Genomic DNA, 20,616 nt, shown 5'->3' with positions numbered 1-20,616 from the left:
CATGGGTTTGGAAGGTGCTGTCGACGGAGCCTTGGTGAATTCCTGCAGTGCATCTTGTAGATGCTACACACTGCTGCTACTGTGCATCGGTGGTGGAGGGAATGAATGTTTGTGCTGCCAATCAAGCAGGCTGCTATGTCCTGTACGGTGTCAAGCTTCTTGAGTGTTACTGAAGCTGCACTCATCCAGGCAAGTGGGGAGTATTCCATCACACTCCTGACTTGTGCCTTGTAGATGGTGGACAGGCTTTGGGGAGTCAGGAGGTGAGTTACCCGTCACAGTATGCGCTTGTAGCCACAGTATTTATATGGCTTGTCCTGTTCAGTTTCTGGTCAATGGTAACCCCCAGGATGTTAATACTGGGGGATTCAGTGATGGTGATACCATTAAGCATCACGGGGCGATGGTTAGATTCTCTCTTGTTGGAGATGATCATTGCCTGGCACTTGTGTGGCATGAATGTTACTTGCCAGTTGACTGCCCCATCCTGGCTATTGTCCAGGTCTCGCTGCATTTGGACATGGACTACATGTTTCATAAATTTGTTAATAGCTTTATATAGCTTGAAACTTCGTCGAATGGAACTTACATTCAATTCTCCTACTACTGACAAAGAAGTCACTTGGTGTATTACTCTAATAAGCTAGAGTTCTCAAGAGTGGCAAGAGCTCTCGGCTGTATCCTGAGATCTTGTTACGTTAGGCAGATATAAGCGCACTTTAAAATTAGAGTACCTAAGGTCCATTTACATCAGCACTCAAAAATTATACCACCCAAATTTGGTGTCTAGTGCAAGAGCCCAAAAATATAATTTGTTACACAGCAGAGGACAAGCTTGTGTTCAACACTGACTTATTTATGGAAACTTAAAAACATTCAAGATTCATGATTTTGTTTTGTTTCAAAGCTTTTAGAACAAGCTAACGGAACAATGTTCAAGTGGAATTAAGAATTACCTGAAATGTACATGAAACCACCGTAAACAGTTCCAGCATGTCCGTAATGAGGTTCATTCATTTTGGCCACGTAGTTCCACTCATTGGTTCTCGGATTGTAGCACTCCACAGTGGCTGTTGTAAAGAAATGAGAAATGATTATGAAATACATTAAGTGCTACAAAACATGGCAAGAACCTTTTATTGTAAAGCATCACTGAACACTGCTATGCCATAATTAGGACTATGGAGCTACTCTGAGTTTCCAACAGCTAATGATTAGGCAGAAAAACCTTACCATCAATATCAATATTATAGTGATCTATGTGCCCATTACTCTTCGCAAAAGAAAACTGTATTGCATCCATTGGGAATTGTCATTGGTTCCCACACATATTATGTATTCCTCTAGGCCATGAGGGCATGTTATACTACAGTCATTCACATCAATTACAGTTGAGAATGTTTCACCTTGTGCACATTTTGTCCTTTATTACACTTGGGCCTTCAAATTACAAAGTGAGATACAAATATTCAAAGACTCAACATGCACCTCGGAAATTTGAATAAGATAGTTGCTACCAAAACCGAAATTAGATTTGCACCATTTAAATTTTTCAAACCTTACTGTTAGAAGAATGTTTCTCATCAACAAATCTAAAAACGTACATTTAAAAAAAGTTCACTGCAAAGTATTCTAGCTAATATTTTATCGCTTCAACTCAATATGCTGCATACTTTATCTTAAACTTCCGAAGTTATAAAGGACTTTGTGGGTGTGTTTAAAGATGATAATTTAGGGAAGTGACAATGGAAGTTAAGAATTATGACACTTAAATTAGCTTGTTGTACGGAATTATGGCAAAGAAACTAATTTTGACAATATCAGGGTGTGAATGCTCAATACATTTGTACCACACTCCTCTACCCATTGGTATAGGTTTGATCAAGCAAGTTGCGCTTACATAAAGTAGTGAACAGAGGCACGTTTTACACATGCATCAAATATTCGCCCAGATGGGCTGCAGCAATTTGAATGCTGCGGTGGTGATAAAGGATGCTTGGAGTGGGGGTTGGGTGGGGGTGCTGGGCGAGGAGAAGGGAGGGCATTAGCACTTGCGCAAAAACAAAATCAAGACATTTATGATTCTAAGGATGCCATTGATTAAGTATCCTGAATTTCAATGATTTTTTATAAAAAAGTGTTCAGACTACATTATTTCAGCTCAGTCTTGTGAATGATGTACAAAAAGGATAGACAGAATGTCACAGAACTCATTTTTTGCTATCTTGACTCCATTCTCTCTCCCCTTGTTCAGTCCCTTCCCACCTACATCCGTGATTCCTGACACCCTACATCAATATCAATATTATAGTGATCTATGTGCCCATTACTCTTCGCAAAATTACTCTACATCATATCAACAATTTCCAGTTCCCTGGCCCCGACCGCCTCCTCTTCACCATGGACGTCCAATCCCTCTACACCTCCATCCCTCACCAGGATGGTCTGATGGCTCTCCGCTTCTTCCTCGAACAGAGGCCCGAACAATCCCCATCCACCACTACTCTCCTCCGTCTGGCTGAACTTGTTCTCACACTGAACAATTTCTCCTTAAACTCCTCTCACTTCCTCCAAATAAAAGGTGTGGCTATGGTTACCCGTATGGGCCCCAGCTATGCCTATCTCTTTATGGGGTATGCGGAACATTCCTTGTTCCAGTACTATTCCGGCCCCCTCCCACAACTCTTTCTCTGGTAACTCAATGATTACTTCGGTGCTGCTTCATGCTCTGGTCGGGACTTGGAAAAATTTATTAATTTTGCTTCCAATCTCCACCCCTCCATCATTTTCACATGGTCCATCTCCGACACTTCCCTTCCCTTCCTTGATCTCTCGGTCTCAACTTTTGGTGATAGACTGTCCACCAATATCCATTACAAGCCTACCGACTCCCACAGCTACCTCGACTATAGCTCCTCACACCCCGCTTCCTGTAAGGACTCCATTCTCTCAGTTCCTTCGCCTGCATTGCATCTGTTCTGATGATGCCACTTTCAAAAATAGTTCCTCTGACATGTCCTCCTTCTTCCTTAACCGAGGTTTTCCACCCACGGTGGTTAACAGGGCCCTCAACCGTGTCCGGCCCATTTCCCATGCATCTGCCCTCACACCTTCTTCTCCCTCCCAGAATCATGATAGGGTCCCTCTTGTCCTCACTTATCACCCCACCAGCCTCCGCATTCAAAGGATCATGTTCCGCCATTTCCGCTAACTCCAGCATGATGTCATCACCAAATTAATCTTCCCTTCACCCCCCTTGGCAGCATTCTGCAGGGATTGTTCCCTCTGGGACACCCTGGTCCACTCCTCCATCACCCCTTACACCTCAACCCCCTCCCACGGCACCTTCCCATGCAACCGTAGAAGATGCAACACCTGCCCCTTTACTTCCCCTCTCCTCACTGTCCAAGGGCCCAAACACTCCTTTCAAGTGAAGCAGCATTTCACTTGCACTTCCCTCAATTTAGTCTACTGCATTCGTTGCTCCCAATGCGATTTCCTCTACATTGGAGAGACCAAACGCAGACTGGGTGACCGCTTTGCAGAACACCTTCGGTCTGATCGCAAGCATTAGCCAGACCTCCCTGTTGCTTGCCATTTCAACACACCACCCTGCTCTCATGCCCACATGTCCGTTCTTGGCCTGCTACATTGTTCCAGTGAAGCTCAACGCAAACTGGAGGAACAGCACTTCATCTTCTGACTAGGCACTTTACAGCCTTCCGGACTGAATATTGAGTTCAACAATTTTAGATCATGAACTCTCTCCTCCATCCCCATCCCCTTTCCGATTCCCCCCCTTTTTTGTCCAATAATTTATATAGATTTTTCTTTTCCCAACTATTTCCATTATTTTTAAATGTATTTCCATCCATTGTTTTATCTCTACCTTTTAGCCTTTTCTGATTCCTTCACCCCACCCCACCCCGACTAGGGCTATCCGTACCTTGCTTGCCCTGCTTTCTATCATTGATTAGCACATTCCTTAGATAATATCACCACCTTCAACACCTCTTTGTCCTTTTGTCTGTGACATCTTTTGGTTATCTCCACCTATCACTGGCCCTCTAACCAGCTCTACTTGTCCCACCTCCCTCCCCTTAAACCAGTTTATATTTCACCTCTCTTTTATTTTTACTTAGTTCTGTTGAAGGGTCATTCGGACTCAAAACGTTAACTGTGCTCCTCGCTGCAGATGCTGCCAGACCTGCTGAGTTTTTCCAGGTATTTTTCTTTTTGTTTTGGATTTCCAGCATCCGCAGTTTTTTTGCTTTTAGACAGATTGTTGCTTGTACTACACGAACATTTGCATTTGCAAAGGTAAGAATAGAGACTTAATAACCTGCTGCATATGTATGAATACGGAGACTGTAAACTGCGCAATCTTCGTTCTTTCTACTTCTGTACTTGAATAACTGGCTTTGAATCATAGAATGATACAGAACAGAGATCATTCAGCCCATTGTGCCAGTCTTTGAAAGAATTATCCAATTAGATCCATTTCCCTGTTTCCCCAAGGCCTAGCAATTTTTACCCCTTCCAAGGGCCTACTGCATTCCATTTTGAAAGTTACTATGCAATCTGCTTTCACTGCAAGGAGTAGAACAAGAGGGAGGAAGGGAGAAACAGAGAGGTGAGGGGCAATGGAACGAGAAGGGAGGACAGCAAGGGGTGTTGGTAGGCGGCATGGGGGAGGGGGGAAGTCAGCAGGCGGTCCGGAATTGGGGAGGCGGCGTGAGAAGGAAAGTAAACTGTAAGTAACCATTTTGAGTTGGTTGCCCCCTCTTAACAATTAACAAGTTTCCACTAGTCTATAAGAACACCATTTTTAAAAGTCAGAAAATTAACTTCCAAATCATTTCCACTTTAGAGTTACAGGAAAGGGAGATTTTTTTTGTTTACAAATTTAGCAGGATTTTATGGAGAAACATTATTTTTAAAGAATTAATGTTCATAGTTTTCCACGAGCCCTTGTTAACAGTGTGGGAAGCAGTGTACTGTAAAGGAGAATGATTTATGGTCTCCTACTGCACTTACAATGTTTAATAATTAGTTCAGTGAAAGTGATACTGTTCTACCCCAGTTGCCTCAACAAATGTAAAAGCAAAACTGCACACCCATTCAATTACTTGCTGACCGCGTACATTCTACAAGTTCAAGTTATTATGCAATTATGTTGGCAGCATACGTGCATGCAACTTATGTGCTGGAACAACACCTGGCTGCAGTGCGTTAAGAAGCAATACGTAAATCACTGCCTGCAATGCCAGCGATACTTATAACATTATGGCTCCTGATTCCCCCACTCAGTTCCTCTAAGGTACTGAACTTCTCTGAGTTAGGTTTGCATGAATTGAAGAAAAGTGAAAATAAAATTAAATAGGCTTTTAAAATTACTGATTATCTTTCATTTGTGCAGTGGAATTGGTATCATATAAAGAATTTAGTTTTTTAAGAGTAATTCAATAAATATTCTACAGCACCGAACGCTTCTAGTAAGGCATGTTAATGGTTCTGCAAAATCCTTTTTGAGCTGGGCAAATATATTCCAAGTCTTCTGATCTTCCATTTTTGAATTTAACAAGTTGATAAGACCATAAGACGTCGAAGCAGAAGTAGGCCATTCGGCCCGTCAAGTCTGCTCCACCACTCATTGAGACCATGGCTGATCTGATAATCCTCAGCTCCACTTTCCTGCCTTTTCCCCATAACGCTTGATTCCCTTACTAACTAAAAATCTGTCTATCTCAGCCTTGAATATACTTAACGACCCAGCCTCTACTCTGAGATTATGCCCTCTAGTCCTAGACTCTTCCACAAGGGGAAACAACCTCTCAGCATCTACCCTGTCAAGCCCTCTAAGAATCTTATATGTTTCCATAAGGTCACCTCTCATTCTTCTAAACTCCAATGAGTACAGGCCCAGCCAACTCGACCTCTCCTCGTAAGAAAATCCCTCCATCTCTGGGATCAACCTAATGAACCTTCTCTATAGTGCCTCCAATGCCAGTGCATCTTTCCTTAGATAAGGGGACCAAAACTGTTCAGTGTTCTAGATATGGTCTAATTAGTGCCTTGTATAGTTTTAGCAAGACTTCCCTATATTTATACTCCATTCCCTTTGCTTTCCCTATTACCTGTTGAACTTGTATGCTAGCTTTTTAGAATTCATGCACAAGGACCCCTAAATCCCTCTGTGCTACAGCCTTCTTCAGTCTTTCTGCATTTAAATAATATTCAGCTCCTCTATTCTTCCTGCCAAAGTGCATAACCTCACACTTTCCCATATTATATTCCATCTGCCACGTTTTTGCCCACTCACTTAACCTGTTTATATCCCTCTGTAGTCTCTTTGTGTCACCCACACCACTTGCCTTCCCACCTATTTTTGTGTCATCTGTAAACTTGGCGATAGTACATTCATTTCTCTCATCCAAGTCATTAATAGATATTGTAAATAACTGTGGCCCCAGCACTGATCCTGTGGCACTCCACTAGTTACAGGTTGCCATTCAGAGGATGCCCTCCCATATTCCAACTCTCTGTCTTCTATTAGTTAGCCAATCCTCTATCCATGCTAATATACCACCCCCAACACCACAGGCTCTTGCCTTATTAAGTAGGCTTATGTGTGGGTACCTTATCGAACACCTTTTGTAAATCCAAATATATTACATCTACTGGTCCCCCTTTATCTATCCTGTTTGTTACCTTCTCAAAGAATTCTACAGCATATTGAGTTGAAGCGATAAAATATTAGCTAAAAGCTTTGAAACAAAACAAAATCATGAATCTTGAATGTTTTTAAGAATATTGTTAAGTGTTAAAGGGACATTGGAGCCATGTATGGTATTTAAGTAAAAATACTGAGAGAGCAGTGATTAGAAAAATTCCTCCCACCCTCAGGACAGATATACAATTTCTCTCTTCCCCACTCCCTCTTTATAACTGTATTTAATGGCAGTTCACTATGTATGCATGTTTGTTCTAGAAATTGAAATAAAATCATGGTTATTTTGAATACAATTTACACAAAAATGAACTGTTGTTGTATTTTGTACATATTCTCGTGTCTTTCGTAGGAACACAAGAATTGTTGGACAAAAGCAGGCCACGTTCCATTTAGTTCACTTTCTACCATCCTGGTAGGTACATGATGCAATGATGATGGAGTTACTGGCTAATCATAGCAACCCTCTCTTTTCATTAATCCACAACATAACCAGAAATGATACAAGGACAGCCCAAGTGGCGCAGAGCTTTAGGAACTAAAGTTACCAAGTAACCTATTCCTTCTAAACATGTTACGCTTACCACATTAAGTCTTCAAAAAGATTATTTTCTGAAAGCTATCTCCCTAGTGGGCCTGTTCCACACATTGAGCGCCTGTTCACTGAGATGCTGTTTTATTTCCTTCTAATGCAGGTCATGTCCACTGGTCCTACTGTTCTGAAGAAGGTGAAACAGTTTGTCATGGTCGACATATCCTAGATCCTTTCAAATCCTAAAAGCAGCATTCACGTCACCTATTAACTTTCTCTTTAACAGTGAGATCATGACCAATTTACATCAGTGATTCTCATAGTCCAATCTCTCCATCCCCTCAATCATTCTGGTTACTCTCCCTGGTATCCTTTCAAGTTTCTCTCTTACATTTCCTGGATTATTCCTCAACTTACAGGCTTCTGACAATGGCTAGCCAACCTTCAGAAACCGCACAGGTTGTCCTTAAATTTTTCCTCCCTCTGAAGCAGTGCCTTCCATCCCCTTGCTGGTTGTTTCTAACAGCTTTAGCTGGGAATCACAGGCTTAGGAAAAGCAGCAACACTATTGAGATCACTAAGCATGGTGAAAAAAAATCTTCACTACAGCTTGCAAGCTCATAGAAATGAATCATGGTTTTTCACAAAAGACAGAAACTACAATTTCATCAAGTAGTGATCAGCAGCACCTCCAAAATCTGTGTGCGCGCAGTGGGGTGGTGAGTCCAAAATCAGTGTTTAAAGAAGTTGGTGGGGATCAGGTGGAGGGAGAGCAGAAAAGAGTTCTGAAGTCACCTGTTTAAAGGGAGGGTTCCAAAGTCACCTGTTTGAAAGGGGCAGTCTGAAATCACCTATTTAAATATATATCTGCATGTGTGGAGGGGAGACGGTGTGGGTGGTAGGATGGGGGAGTGTCTCAGTTCTTCTGTAGTAAACCGTGATGACCTTGTTTGCTTCCATCATGTCATTGTGTCACGGTCAGGGTTGCCGATAGCTGCACGATTGTGTGGTTAAAAACACCATTGCAGCTTTAGTCCAGGAAATGCACTGGAGATACTTCTCTCAATCCTCTCCCAGACACAAGCATCTTTGGGAAAGAACATCTTTCAAAGTATAAATACTTGCAGAGTGGTGTCCACAGGGAGCATGGAAATCATGGAACTTCATCCCGTGTGTTTATAACCATTAAAAGTAACGGGCTGGAATATTACAGTCTGCGCTACTGCAATTTCCCCAATGAAGTGTTCCCTACAATCACTGGTCCTCAATTGGGACTGCCCAATCAGCCCTTATAGTTCAATTGTGGCCATCCTAATAGCATTTTAAAGATTATGCACATTATGCTCAAGTGGCTGCATCTAACATCAGCACACAAATTCCATTCAGTAGCCAATATAGAGGGGGAAACTAGTATATTTAATCAAAAACTGTAATATCACAAACAGAAAAAGTGAACTACGACTGATGAAGTTAAGAGTCCCGTGTGTTAACTTAACTTGCAGTCATATAATGCCACAACTATTTTGTTGCATGTTGTGTGCTAAATCAAAGTTGGAGAAAAAACAAAAATGTTCGAGTGTGTTTAACAATCTGCAATGGACATTCCGAAGAGTGTCATCTTATCTTTAATTATTTTTTTCTTAAGGATTTGCATATAGATTGCTGTCATTAGAAACTTAAGGGAATGACCCCCCCTTTATAATTTCATCAAATGCATGCACTGGAATCAAAAAGACTACACCTAAAATATATGTTTCTTGGCAACTGTGCCTGAGTTAATGGAGATGCCACTATTTTTTATCAGAGCTACAGTTATGACCAAATTCAACAGCAATAGCAAATATCAGCCAAGAAGGAATATACTTTCCAAAACAAACAAGAAAATTAACTGTGGGTGCACTTGCATGACAAGTATTTGGTTTCAAACCAATACAGCATAAAACGGGTGTCAAGGTCCAAAATAATTCCAAAGCAAAGCACTTCATATGAATGCTCCAACTGTTGTGTAAATACACCCAAGGGAGCAGTAAATATAAAGTTACTTTTGTTAAGCTTGCTAAGGGTTTATATGTTGGAACCTGTTTTCAACGAACAGATTCATTATTCTGATTTACCTGTGTAGAATAATTTCCAGTCTCCAAGGAAGGTGTAAAAACAGCAGCCAAAAATGAGCCAGAATTATGTTTTTGCACTAACTGCTGCTAGGGCTTTTCTTTGTGCTTATCCCAGTTAAGGGGCCTTGGGTAAGTGAGATGTCACCTCCATTAAGGCACATTCCCAATGTGCTTCTGGCTGACTTTTCAAAGACAAGTTAAAGGAAACCAAGTAAATGGAGTAGCTGATAGTAGTTTGGAGCTTATGAAATACCCTGGACAATGCTGCAGCAATGGCAATTCTACAGTCCCGCATCAACATTACGAAAACCACAAAACAAAACTGACATCAGTAGTGACTCTACAATTTCAAGCTAATAACTAACATAGAACGGAACAAAGTCTTTTAATAACGCTCCAGGGAGAAACTGTTCAAAGATGAATGCAGGATTAACAACAAAGTTTCCTTACTGATCTAAGAATAGTACAATAGTACAAGAGTGTGATGAATGACAATGGTGATAGAATGCAAACAAAGAGGAAATAACCAACATGATACACGGGTGGCAGAGGTTCCCTTTCTCAGGATGTGAAAAATTTTCTTTATGGGGTAACCTGATTTTAATAAACAAAATAAAATATCCTCAATGGCACTCAAATTGTTACTGCGTCTAAGTATCATTGCTCTTTTATCTTCCAACATTGTGGGAAATAGAACCATAGCATGATCACAGCACAATAGGAGGCCATACGGCCTCGTGAGGCCATGCTGGCACTCTGCAGGAGCAAATTTTGTTAATCCCACTCCTCCACACTTTCCCTGTAGCCCTGCAATTTTTTTTCTCTTCAGGTACTTATCCAATTCCTTTTTGAAAGCCACGATTGAATCTGCTTTCACGACCCTCTCAGGCATTGCATTCCAGATCCCAACCACTCACCACTTAAGCTTTTCCTCAAGAAGTCCATTGCTGGTTGTTAAACACTTGAACATTTTTGTTTGTTCTCCAACTTTGATTTAACACACAACATGCAATAAAATAGTTGTGGCATTATATGATTGAAGTTCTTTTGCCAATCACCTTAAATCAGTGTTCACTGGCTCCCAATACATCTGGCAATGAGGACAATTTCTCTTATGCCTAGACCCCTCATGATTTTGACCACCATCAAATCTCCTTTGAACGCTCTCTTCTCTCAGGAGCTCAAATCCAGTAACTGAAGTCCCTCAGCCCTAAAACCATTCTTGTAAATCTTTTCTGCACCCTCTCTAAAACCTTCACATCCTCCCTAAAGTGCAGCATCCAGAATTGAACACAATACCCCAGTTGAGGCTGAATCAGTATTTTATAAAGTTTCACCATAACTTCCTTGCAGTTGTATTCAATTTTATAAAGCCCAGAATCCTGTATGCCTTAACCACTTTCTCAAACTGCACTACCACCTTCAACAATTTGTGCTCATACACTCCCAGGTCCCTCTGCTCCTGCACACCCCTTATACTGCTTCTTCTCTTCTTCTTGCCAAAATATATCACTTCACACTTCTCTGCATTAAATTTCATCTGCTGTGCATTGTCCATTTTGCCAGCCTGTCTGTGTCCTTTGAAGTCTATCGCTATTCTCCTTACTTTTCACAATATTTCCAAGTTTGGCATCATCCGCAAATTTTAGACTTAAGTGTACAGGCACAATTTTAAGTCTTTAATACAGATTAGGAAAAGCAGTGGCCCTGGGGACCCCCACTGTATATCTTCCTCCAATCTGAAAAACAACCATTCACCACTACCCTCTGTTTCCCATCACCTAGCCAACTTCATATCCATGCTGCTACTGTCCCTTTTATTTCATGGGCTTCAACTTTGTTGGCAAGCCTATTATGAGATAGTTATCAAACCTTTTGGAAGACCATAAACAACAAATCAACCGCATTACCCTCATCAACCCTCTCTGTAACCTTGTCAGAAAATGATTTGCCTTTCAGAAATACATGCTGGTTTTCTTTAATTAATCCACATCTGTCTAAGTGAATGTTACTGTTGTCCTGGGTGATCATTGCTCAAAGCTTTCCTACCTCCGAGGTTAAACTGACTGACCTGTAGTTGCTGAGTTTACCCTTTTGAACAAGGGTGTAACATTTACAATTCTCCAGTCCTTTGGCACTACCTGTGTCTATGGAGGATTGGAAGTGATGGCCAGTGCATCCACAACTTCTGCCCATACTTCCCTAAGACTTGTTGGACACATTCCATCTGGTCCTGGTGACTCATCAACTTTAAATATAGTCAGCCTTTCTTAACACCTCCTCTTTATCAATTTTTAGCCCATCCAGTATCTCACCTACTTCCTCTTTTAAATTACTTTGACAGCATCTTCTTTCTTGGTAAAGACAGATGCAAAGTGCTCATTTAGCACCTCAGCCATGTCCTTTGTCTCCATGAGTGGATCCCCTTTTTGATCCCTAATCTTCCCCACCTCTGCTCTTACTACCCTAAAATCACAAAATACTTATGGATGAGAAGGCCATTTGGTCTATCTTAATTAATTTCATTGCTGCATCTAATTATTCCTTAATTAACACCATGGTTTTCACCTTTTCATGCTACCCGAAAGCCCACTCTGAGTGCCAGCCCAGACCCAAATCCATTACTTCTCTCTCCCTTTTTAAAGCCTTGAGGTCTCCTTTCCTTCCTGTCATCCTATGTTTCTCTTTCCTAATCTGTCAATACTTCTCTTTCTGCCGATTATCGCCCCAGGCTTGAAGCCTCTTGGATAAGTTCACAGCTACTCCTCTGCATTTAGTATTCTCCCAGAGGGCCCTTGCGGCAACAGTCACTGCTTCATTATGAGCAGCAGCCTTAACTATCCTATTCCATTCTCTCACTGACCTTCCTGCTCAGTGCAACCACTTAGGGCTAATCCCGTTAACCTTCTTCTCGCCCTGCTCATTCTACCCAGCATTATGCCGATGGAGCCCATCAGTGGATCAACACCACCCCCATCATCCCTTCAATTCCCTCCAGAATGTCCATTTACTTCTGAACAGGACTCTTCTTGCCCTGTTTATTCTGGATGATTTGCATTGACATCATGACTTGGATAGAAGTATGCCTCATAGGTGGTGAAATTGTGTTCATTAATGAAGCCTCTCCACTTAGCTAGCATTTCCATCATCCACTCTCTATTAAACACTGTGGTGGTGGTGTGACTGCTGTTACCCTCGACACTTGCAAACTATGACCCTGTCTCCAAAGTTCTTGGATTTTTTACCAGCACCCAACTCTTTGCTCATTTCCACAACTCCAAAGCTGTCATTTTTGATCCTGACCACAAACTCCATACCCTCGTCACTGATCCCAACCCTTCCTCAGCTATGTTCTCAAGTTGAACCACCATTCACATGATTTGCAACCTATTTGACCCTGAGTTTACCTTTCAATGCAATATCCTCTCCATCACAGAAAAACAACTTCCACCACAGTAACCATGCCCACAGTCCTGCCCTTACCTTAGTTCACCTACTGCTGAAACTCTCATCCATGCCTTTGTTACCACTAGCCTAGATTATTACAACATACAAGCCCTCCTTCCTACATAAACTTAAGCTCACTTCAAACTCTGCTGTCTCCAAATCCTATCCCATACCAAGTCCTGCTTACCCGTCAACCCTGTGCATGCTAACCTACATTGGGGAACTGAGAACCAACACCACAGGTTTAAAATTCTCATGCTTGTGTTTAAAACTCTTCATGGCCTCATCCCTCTCCAGCTCTGCAGCGTTCCTAGAATTCTATGTTCTTCCACTTCTGGCTTCTTGTGCATCTGTCACTCTTTTCACTCCACGATTGGTGGCCAAGCCTTTTAAATATCTCAGTTCTACCTCCTGAAATTTACTTTCTGAACCCATCTGGCCTCCACCTCACTCTCCTCCTTTAAAATGCTACTTAAACCACATCTAGCTGACCATGTTTTTAAATCACTCCTCCCAAATACTTCCTCCTTTGGCTTGGCATCCATTTCTGTCTGGTTACACTTCTGTGAAACACTATGGGCTGCTTTTCTATATTAAAGATGCTTTATAAATGCAAGTTGTTTCTGTTACTGTAGATCAGTCTCTGAATTTTATGCTATCAATCCTAAATTGACCATTTATCAGCTTGAACCTGTGTCCCCTTTTCCTAAGCCCATAGTTTAATTTGAAGTAGAATTCTGGATTTACCAATTTCATACCATTTATTGCCTTATATACTTCTATAATATAATTTCTCAGACACATCCTTTCCAGGCTGAAGATCCAAGCTTCTCCAGTCTTTCCTCATTATTCAGACCCTTGATGCTGGGGATAAGTTTAGTGGTTCTTCTCTTCACTGCTTCCAATGCTCTAATCTTGTGCCTCCGTGATTAGAACTGGACACAGTTCTTGAGGAATGGTCTGACCAGAGCATTGTAGTTTGATCAAAACTTTCCCCTAACCTCCATTGTACAAGTTCACCAATATAGTTCAACATTCTATTGGCTTTGCTGATTGCCTGTCTACAGTGGGTGGATGTGACGAATATCAAGTCAATTAATTCTATTAAATAAATCTCAAAATACTCTTCAGTGTAATCAGCTAAACTCATCACTGTGTTTAGGGCCATGGGGATAGTAATAAATGATCCAACAAAGTTTGAGTCTTTTAGGGGTGTGAAATTCACACCCCTAAAAGGACTGTGTGGTAATCTATCTGCAGGGTTTACGGTGTCATGAAAAGCCAATTACCGTCACAAATTACTTACGGGCATATTGTAGTTTTTACAGAAGACTTGTGTGCTTTTAAAGAAATACAAGCAAGGGCACTGAGCAAACGATGGCTGACAATGTAAAGTGACCACTTTCTGGAAAATTCCTAAATGGATTATACTGACAGACCTGTCCCAAGAGAACATGGAATGTTGCATCTGGAAAGGTGTCATGGCCTTCATCAAACAGAGATTTGAAAGGGAGATAGAAAAGATGCAAAAGACTGAACTTACTAACCTCTTATGTTTGCAGAGACAGAAGACTGATTTGCACATCTCAGCAGTCACCCAAAAATCCATCTCCTGTTGATTTATATCTCAGAACATGTAAATAGTTCTGATATGAATGCAAGGGGAGGTGGTGCCTTGGCAGTGTTGTCACTGGACTAGTGCTCCAGATATTCAGGGTAATGCTTTGGGGACCTTGGTTCAAATCCCACCATGGCAGATAGTGAAACTTTAATTCAATAAAAAAAATCTGGAATTAAAAGTCTAATGATGACCATTATCGATTGCCATAAAAACCCATCTGGTTCACTAATGTCCTTTAGGGAAGGAAATCTGCTGTCCTTACCGGGTCTGGTTTACATGTGACTCCAGCAATGTGGTTGACTCTTAAAAGCCCTGTGAAATGGCTTAGCAAGCCACTCAGTTCTCAAGGTTAATTAAGGATGGGCAATAAATGCTGGCCCAGCCAGCAACACCCACGTCCATGAACAAATAATAAAAAAAAGCAACTAATTCCTCTCCTGGAATACGCAAGCAAAAAAGCTAGCTGCAGAGCAGTGCAGTGTATACTGGTGTGCTATGAGAGTGACAGGGCAAAACGGCCAACTAGGCGAAGTCTCTCTTTCTCTGTTGTTGGAGGCAAGGCTCAGCAAAGCCATAATCAAAAAGGAAACAGGGCAGCCTCTGCAGCTACCCTGTAGAGCCAAGTGTTTTAAAACCAACTGCGAAACGGCCAAAATCGGCTCTACAGGAATCACCCGACTTAATGGCCGCAACATATTGCCATCCATGCCTCACGGATAAGCCAAGGACTGATTCATATTTTAAAAAAAACTTTTATTTGGACTCTTAACATCTCATTTCGTGTGTGTGTGCCCGTGTGCGTATACATATGCGTGTATGTGTGTGTGTGTGTGTGTGTGTGTGTGTGTGTGTGTGTGTGTGTGTGTGTGTGTGTGTGTGGGTGTACACAGATGCTTTCTTTGACTCAAGAAAGCCTGGTTAAATTGGCTACTTCTAAAAAAAAAATACATTTAGGCTGGGTAAAGGTATCTGCAGGGGGGAAGGGATTTCTTTTAAATTAACTCTGTTGCGACCAGCTGAAGGGATTGAATAAAGAAAGGGAGCCAGCTCATTTCTCCTCACCTGGGAGCATAACAAAATTGGGGCCCCGTTCGGGAAGTTAACAAATTGGGGAACCTCACCTGGGGACCGGTTGTATTACTGGTTACGTGTTGGTTCCACTCTGAACAAGTCTTAAGTCAGTGCTGCACAGAACCATTATACTGAGACACAATGGGGCATATTTTCCTGCTCCCGGATGTACTGGATCAGACTTATGGTACCATGCTAACTAAACTCAACATAGTCCCCGCCAGTTATACATAAGTGTTTTTAAACACAGTCAGTAATATTGGGCAAATCACACCAATTATTTGCCATTAATATTGAATTCAATTACGAAGCCTTTACTTCTAATACATTAAGCATGTCAACTGTGTCAGGTAATTCAATTAGCTTTTCACACCCCATTAAAATATGACACAGTTAACTACTTACCTGAGGATCTGAGTGCTTTCCAACCCTTTTATCGGCTTTTAATGCCTGAGAAGCAGCTGACTGGCCATCTGAAGTGGCCACTTTCTGACTGCCATTGCTGTTAGCACAGTATGAACGGCTTCAGGCAGTCTCAATCAGCTAATCACTTAATAAGGAACATTTGTCCATTTCTATTTCAATAAATCATTATTCCAATTTTGGATCAATTTAGCATCATGCAATTCAGTTCCCAAGCTTTGTAACTAGATCAGGGATCCTAGATTCTTATCATCACATACAGCAGTCCAATGGATTTAATGCCCACCCTGTATAGTCGGCAAACCGCGCCAGTAAGAACTCGGCCTGTATATATGGTAGGTACTGTATCTGTCTTGATGCCTGTCTTGTACTTCAAAAGGGCAGGTGAGGATCATCATAATCAGGCACTTCATACATAAATTTCTGCCTATTTGGGTTCAAAAATCCTGATTAGGTTTACTATTAAGAAAAAATACCTACCCAATTCTCCAGCTGCATTTCTACCACCAACTGCATAAAGATGGCCTTTCAGGGCACTTAGGTGGAAGAAAGTACGTTTTTCATTTAAAGATGCTACTTGCATCCATTTGTTGTACCGAGGGTCATATCTGAACACGGTGTCAACAGCAGTCTTCCCTTTCGTATCATAATTGCTCTGCCCACCTACAACATAAAGGAAGTTTCCAATCACTGCAATGCCATGCTGGTATCTTGGTGCGTCCATTGGAGCAAGTGATTTCCACTCGTGTGACTTTTCATCATATAATCTTAGTTCTTTGCTCACAACCAGCTGCTGCCTTAGCACTCCGCCTAAGGTTACTAAGTGAGTGTTATCTGAACGGATACAGGTTCTTTCAGACTGCATGACAGGCTGCATGTAGGGCATCATCTGATAGTTACTGGCTTCCAGTAATAGATTGACACAAACGTTGTCTGTTCTCATGAAGTCCACTGTTTGAACATGATTAATTAATTCCTGCGGTGACATCAGTGGAAACCTAATGTTCTTCATTATCTTTGAGGCAAAATCCATCCGAGAGTCCTCATATCTCAACCAACGACAGGCAGACTTGAAAAGTTCAAGTTCCGTGCAGTTTTTGAGGCTGTTGCTCGAAAGCACAAAGGCAAGTCGCTCAAATGGGAGTTTCACAAATTCACCAGTACTTAGCAGTGCAGGAAAATTCTTCAGAATGAAGTTATTTACGTATTTATCTACTTCTGTCAAGTTGTAGGTATTAGCAATTCGTCCAACCTCAACACAGTTTTCAAGAGAAACCTAAAAAGTGTCAGAAAAAACAGGTTAAATATTAAATCCCTGACTCAAAAGTTATTCCTTCAGTGCTCATCTGGTGAGGGTTGTTGGTGCTGAGGAATGGAAAGCATTTCTAATTCAGCCACCCACTGTTACTCCCAAGGTAGGTATACAGAGTAAAGCTCCTGTACTCTTCAGTCAAATCACCTTTCTCAATTTCTCACATTAAATGTGTCTAATTAGGGACGGTTTTGTGCTGAAGTCCCAGAGAATAAGTAGAGTGACACGTATTCGGAGCTTTTCCACCCAGCAGGCATCAGAGATTTGGATACCAACAGGCGAGAGTGGATATGAATCCAGATCTTGGAGGTAAAATGCCAGTGTCTAACTTACTATGGAACCCAGTTTCTCCACAAATATTTTGAAAAAACTAGCTACTACTAGTTTGGAGGTCTGGATGACGCCCACTTCTAAAGGACCATGAACTTGAGTAAATAAAATTGCAAATGTTGTTAATTAATGCCCGCTTTCCCCAACAAAGCAAGATGTATCTAATAAATACAAAAAAAGGCAGCAAATTAAATTACTTTTTAAAAAATATATAAAAACCATTAGGATTCTATACAGGTCAGACATCTAATTTGCCAAAAAAACTGTACCAAAGTGCTTGTGCTTGCAAAATACAAATGCTGACAGCAAGAATATCAGTGTCTATTTTCCTAACTGAACAAAGAAACAATATCTTAGGAATTAGTCTGGTTACCAATATTCAACATTAAACATCATATGAATCAAAAGATAGGCATACTAGAATATTTCATATTAAAAACTGCAAAGAAGAATCTTACCCCAGATATAAGAAATACTTTACAGAAGTCCAGGACAGGTAAAATCTGCAGAAAGCTGGCTGCTTCCAAAGTATCCTGAAGGTTGTCCATGTTAAGGGAAAGTTTTGCGGTATAAATGAAATCAATGATTTTCTTAAGTCCTATTCGGTTCACCCCATGGAGTTTAATGCACATTAGGTCTTGCTCCTTCATTCCACCTGATCACAAGAAAGAAAGTTAAATTAATATTATTTAAAAACAAAAGAAATAATCAACTAGTAGTAATGTCTTAGCAGATCTATGGTTCCGAAACTGTCAATCAACCCATTTTAAACAAACATTGTGAGAAATATGGAAATATTGGAAAATTATCACCTTTTAAGTTAGCTTACAAAGAAAGTTATTAACAATAAAGTAGCATTAATTATGTTCTGTAAGTTCTTAGTGCTTTGACTATATTTTGCATTATAGATCAGGAAATAATTCGATACCATGAGAGAGATACAGTTAAATACAGGTTTGTTCCTCCAATGATTCAGTGGATATATAGCACTGCCTAAAAACAACAACTTATATTTACCCAAAGTACTTTTAAAGCTAACACATGTCTCAAGATACTATAGTGGCAGGGGAGGGGCAGGGGAAAGGAGGAATAAAAGCAATTACACAGAACTTTGGGGGAGTTAGAAAAGGCAACTGAAATCTTGCCCCAAAATATGGATATTAAGTTTTTAAGGTGGTTGGATGAGACAGCAGACTGTTAGGTTGGGTGCTTAGGAGGGAGGAGGAGTTGCAGGCAGTAAAGTGGCAATGGGTGAAGGCTTGGGTATGCATTTGCAGTCATCTACGATCTAGGCCATAAAGATTCAGGTTTATCCTCATTCCATACTGCTTACCAATTTCAGTTGGGGGTAACCGTAGGGGCCCTACAGGTAGCCTCCTTTTCTGGGTTAAGTAGAGCAAAAATCAGCCAAGGTCCCCAATCCCGATTGTTATCCAGAAGCCACGACTCATTGGTCAAAGAATGTGGGCAACTTTGGCAAGGCCAGCATGTATTTCTCATTCAGAATTGCCCCGATCACCTTCTTGAACTGCAGTCCATGTGCTCAAGGTACACACACAGTGCTGTTACAAAGGGCGTTTCGGTATTGTGACCCAACAGTGAAGGAACAGCGAAATAGTTTCAAGTCAGGATGGTGAGTAACTTAGAAAGGAATTCCAACGCATCTGCCGCCCTTGTTCTTCCAGGTGGTAGAGATCACAGGTTTTGAAGGTGCTGTCGAAGGAGCCTTTGAAAGTTGCGAGAATTCTTCACTGCAGAGGGCTGTAGAGGCTGAGTTGTTAAGTATATTCAAGGCTGAGATAGATTTTTAATCAGTATGGGAATCAAGGGTTATGGGAAAAATGCAGGAAAGTGGAGTTGAGGGTTATCAGAACAGCCATGATCTTACTGAATGGCGGAGCAGACTCGATGGGCTGTATCTGGATGATACACAATGCAGCCATAGTATGCCAGTGATGAAGGAAGTGAAGGTTTAAGGTGCCAATTAAGCAGGCTGCTTTGTTCTGGATGGGGTTGAGCTTCTCGACACCATCCAGAGTTGGGAGTTGCGCTCATCAAAACCAATGGACAGTATTCCATTAAACTTCTAACTCGTGCTTTGTAGACGGTCGACAAATTCTAGGGAGTCAGGAGCCAAGTCACTAGACACAGAATGTTCAACTTTGTGCTGTTCTTTTAGCCACAATATTCGTGTCACAAATCCAGTTAAGTTCCTGGTCAACAGTGAGTCCCAAGTGTTGAAGGTAGTTGATTTGGGGATGGTAATGCCACTAAATGCCAAGGGGAGGTGTTTTGACTCTCTCTTTTTGGGGTTTATCATTGCCAGGCACTTAGGTGGTGTGAATGCTTCTTGTCACTCAACATGCCTGCATGTTGTCCAGGTCTTGCTGCATCCGGGGATGGACTGCTTCATTGTCTGATGAGTTGCAATTGGAACTAAACACTGTGGAATCATCAGCCTAGGACCCACCCCTGAAGAGCTCTTGCAACAATGTCCTGAACTGAGATGATTGGCCTCCAACAACCACAATCATCTTCTTTTGCACTCGTTATGCCTCCAGCCAGTTGAGAGTTTTCCTTCCAATTCCCATGGAGTTCAATTTTACTTGGCTCCTTGATGCCACACACAGTTGAATAGTTAAGAGGCAAAAATAAAATGTTATGAGGTTTAATAATCAATCACATAAACCATCCATCCATCCCTCCACTATTTGATCTTGGAGCAATGGAACTCTGGTTTTCCTATATGCTTGTTAATGTCATTGTGAAGAAATTTATACAATTATCTTTAGTCAAATGCTGCTTTGATGTCAAGGGCAATTACTCTCACCTCATCTCGAGTTCAATGCTTTCATCCATGTTTCGACCAAGATGATAAGATCTGCAGTTGAGTGGCCCTGGCAGGACCTAACCTGGGCATCAGTGAGCAGGTTATTGCTGTGTAAGTGCCACTTGATACCATCAACGACACCTGCCATTACATTGCTAATTATTGATGGATGGGGTGGTAATTGGCTGGGTTAGACTTGTCTGCTC

The 20,616-nt window shown here is 41.4% G+C and overlaps 1 protein-coding gene across 5 annotated transcripts in view; it reads right to left on the bottom strand.

Moving 5' to 3' along the window:
- The window catches only part of klhl13 (kelch-like family member 13), a 200,198-nt gene that overhangs the window by 15,248 nt on the left and 164,334 nt on the right, over positions 1-20,616 (bottom strand). For all 5 annotated transcript variants that reach the window (XM_041195907.1, XM_041195908.1, XM_041195904.1 and 2 more), the window contains 3 exons: positions 18,039-18,235; positions 16,419-17,214; positions 957-1,070 (listed from right to left, as the gene is read on the bottom strand). In XM_041195907.1, the coding sequence (XP_041051841.1) occupies positions 957-1,070; positions 16,419-17,214; positions 18,039-18,235 (1,107 nt within the window). The remainder of the gene's footprint in view (positions 1-956; positions 1,071-16,418; positions 17,215-18,038; positions 18,236-20,616) is intronic.

This window comes from Carcharodon carcharias, chromosome 9 (assembly GCF_017639515.1).
Source record: "Carcharodon carcharias isolate sCarCar2 chromosome 9, sCarCar2.pri, whole genome shotgun sequence".
NCBI lineage: Eukaryota > Metazoa > Chordata > Chondrichthyes > Lamniformes > Lamnidae > Carcharodon > Carcharodon carcharias.
This window is presented reverse-complemented; position numbering and strand designations above follow the sequence as displayed.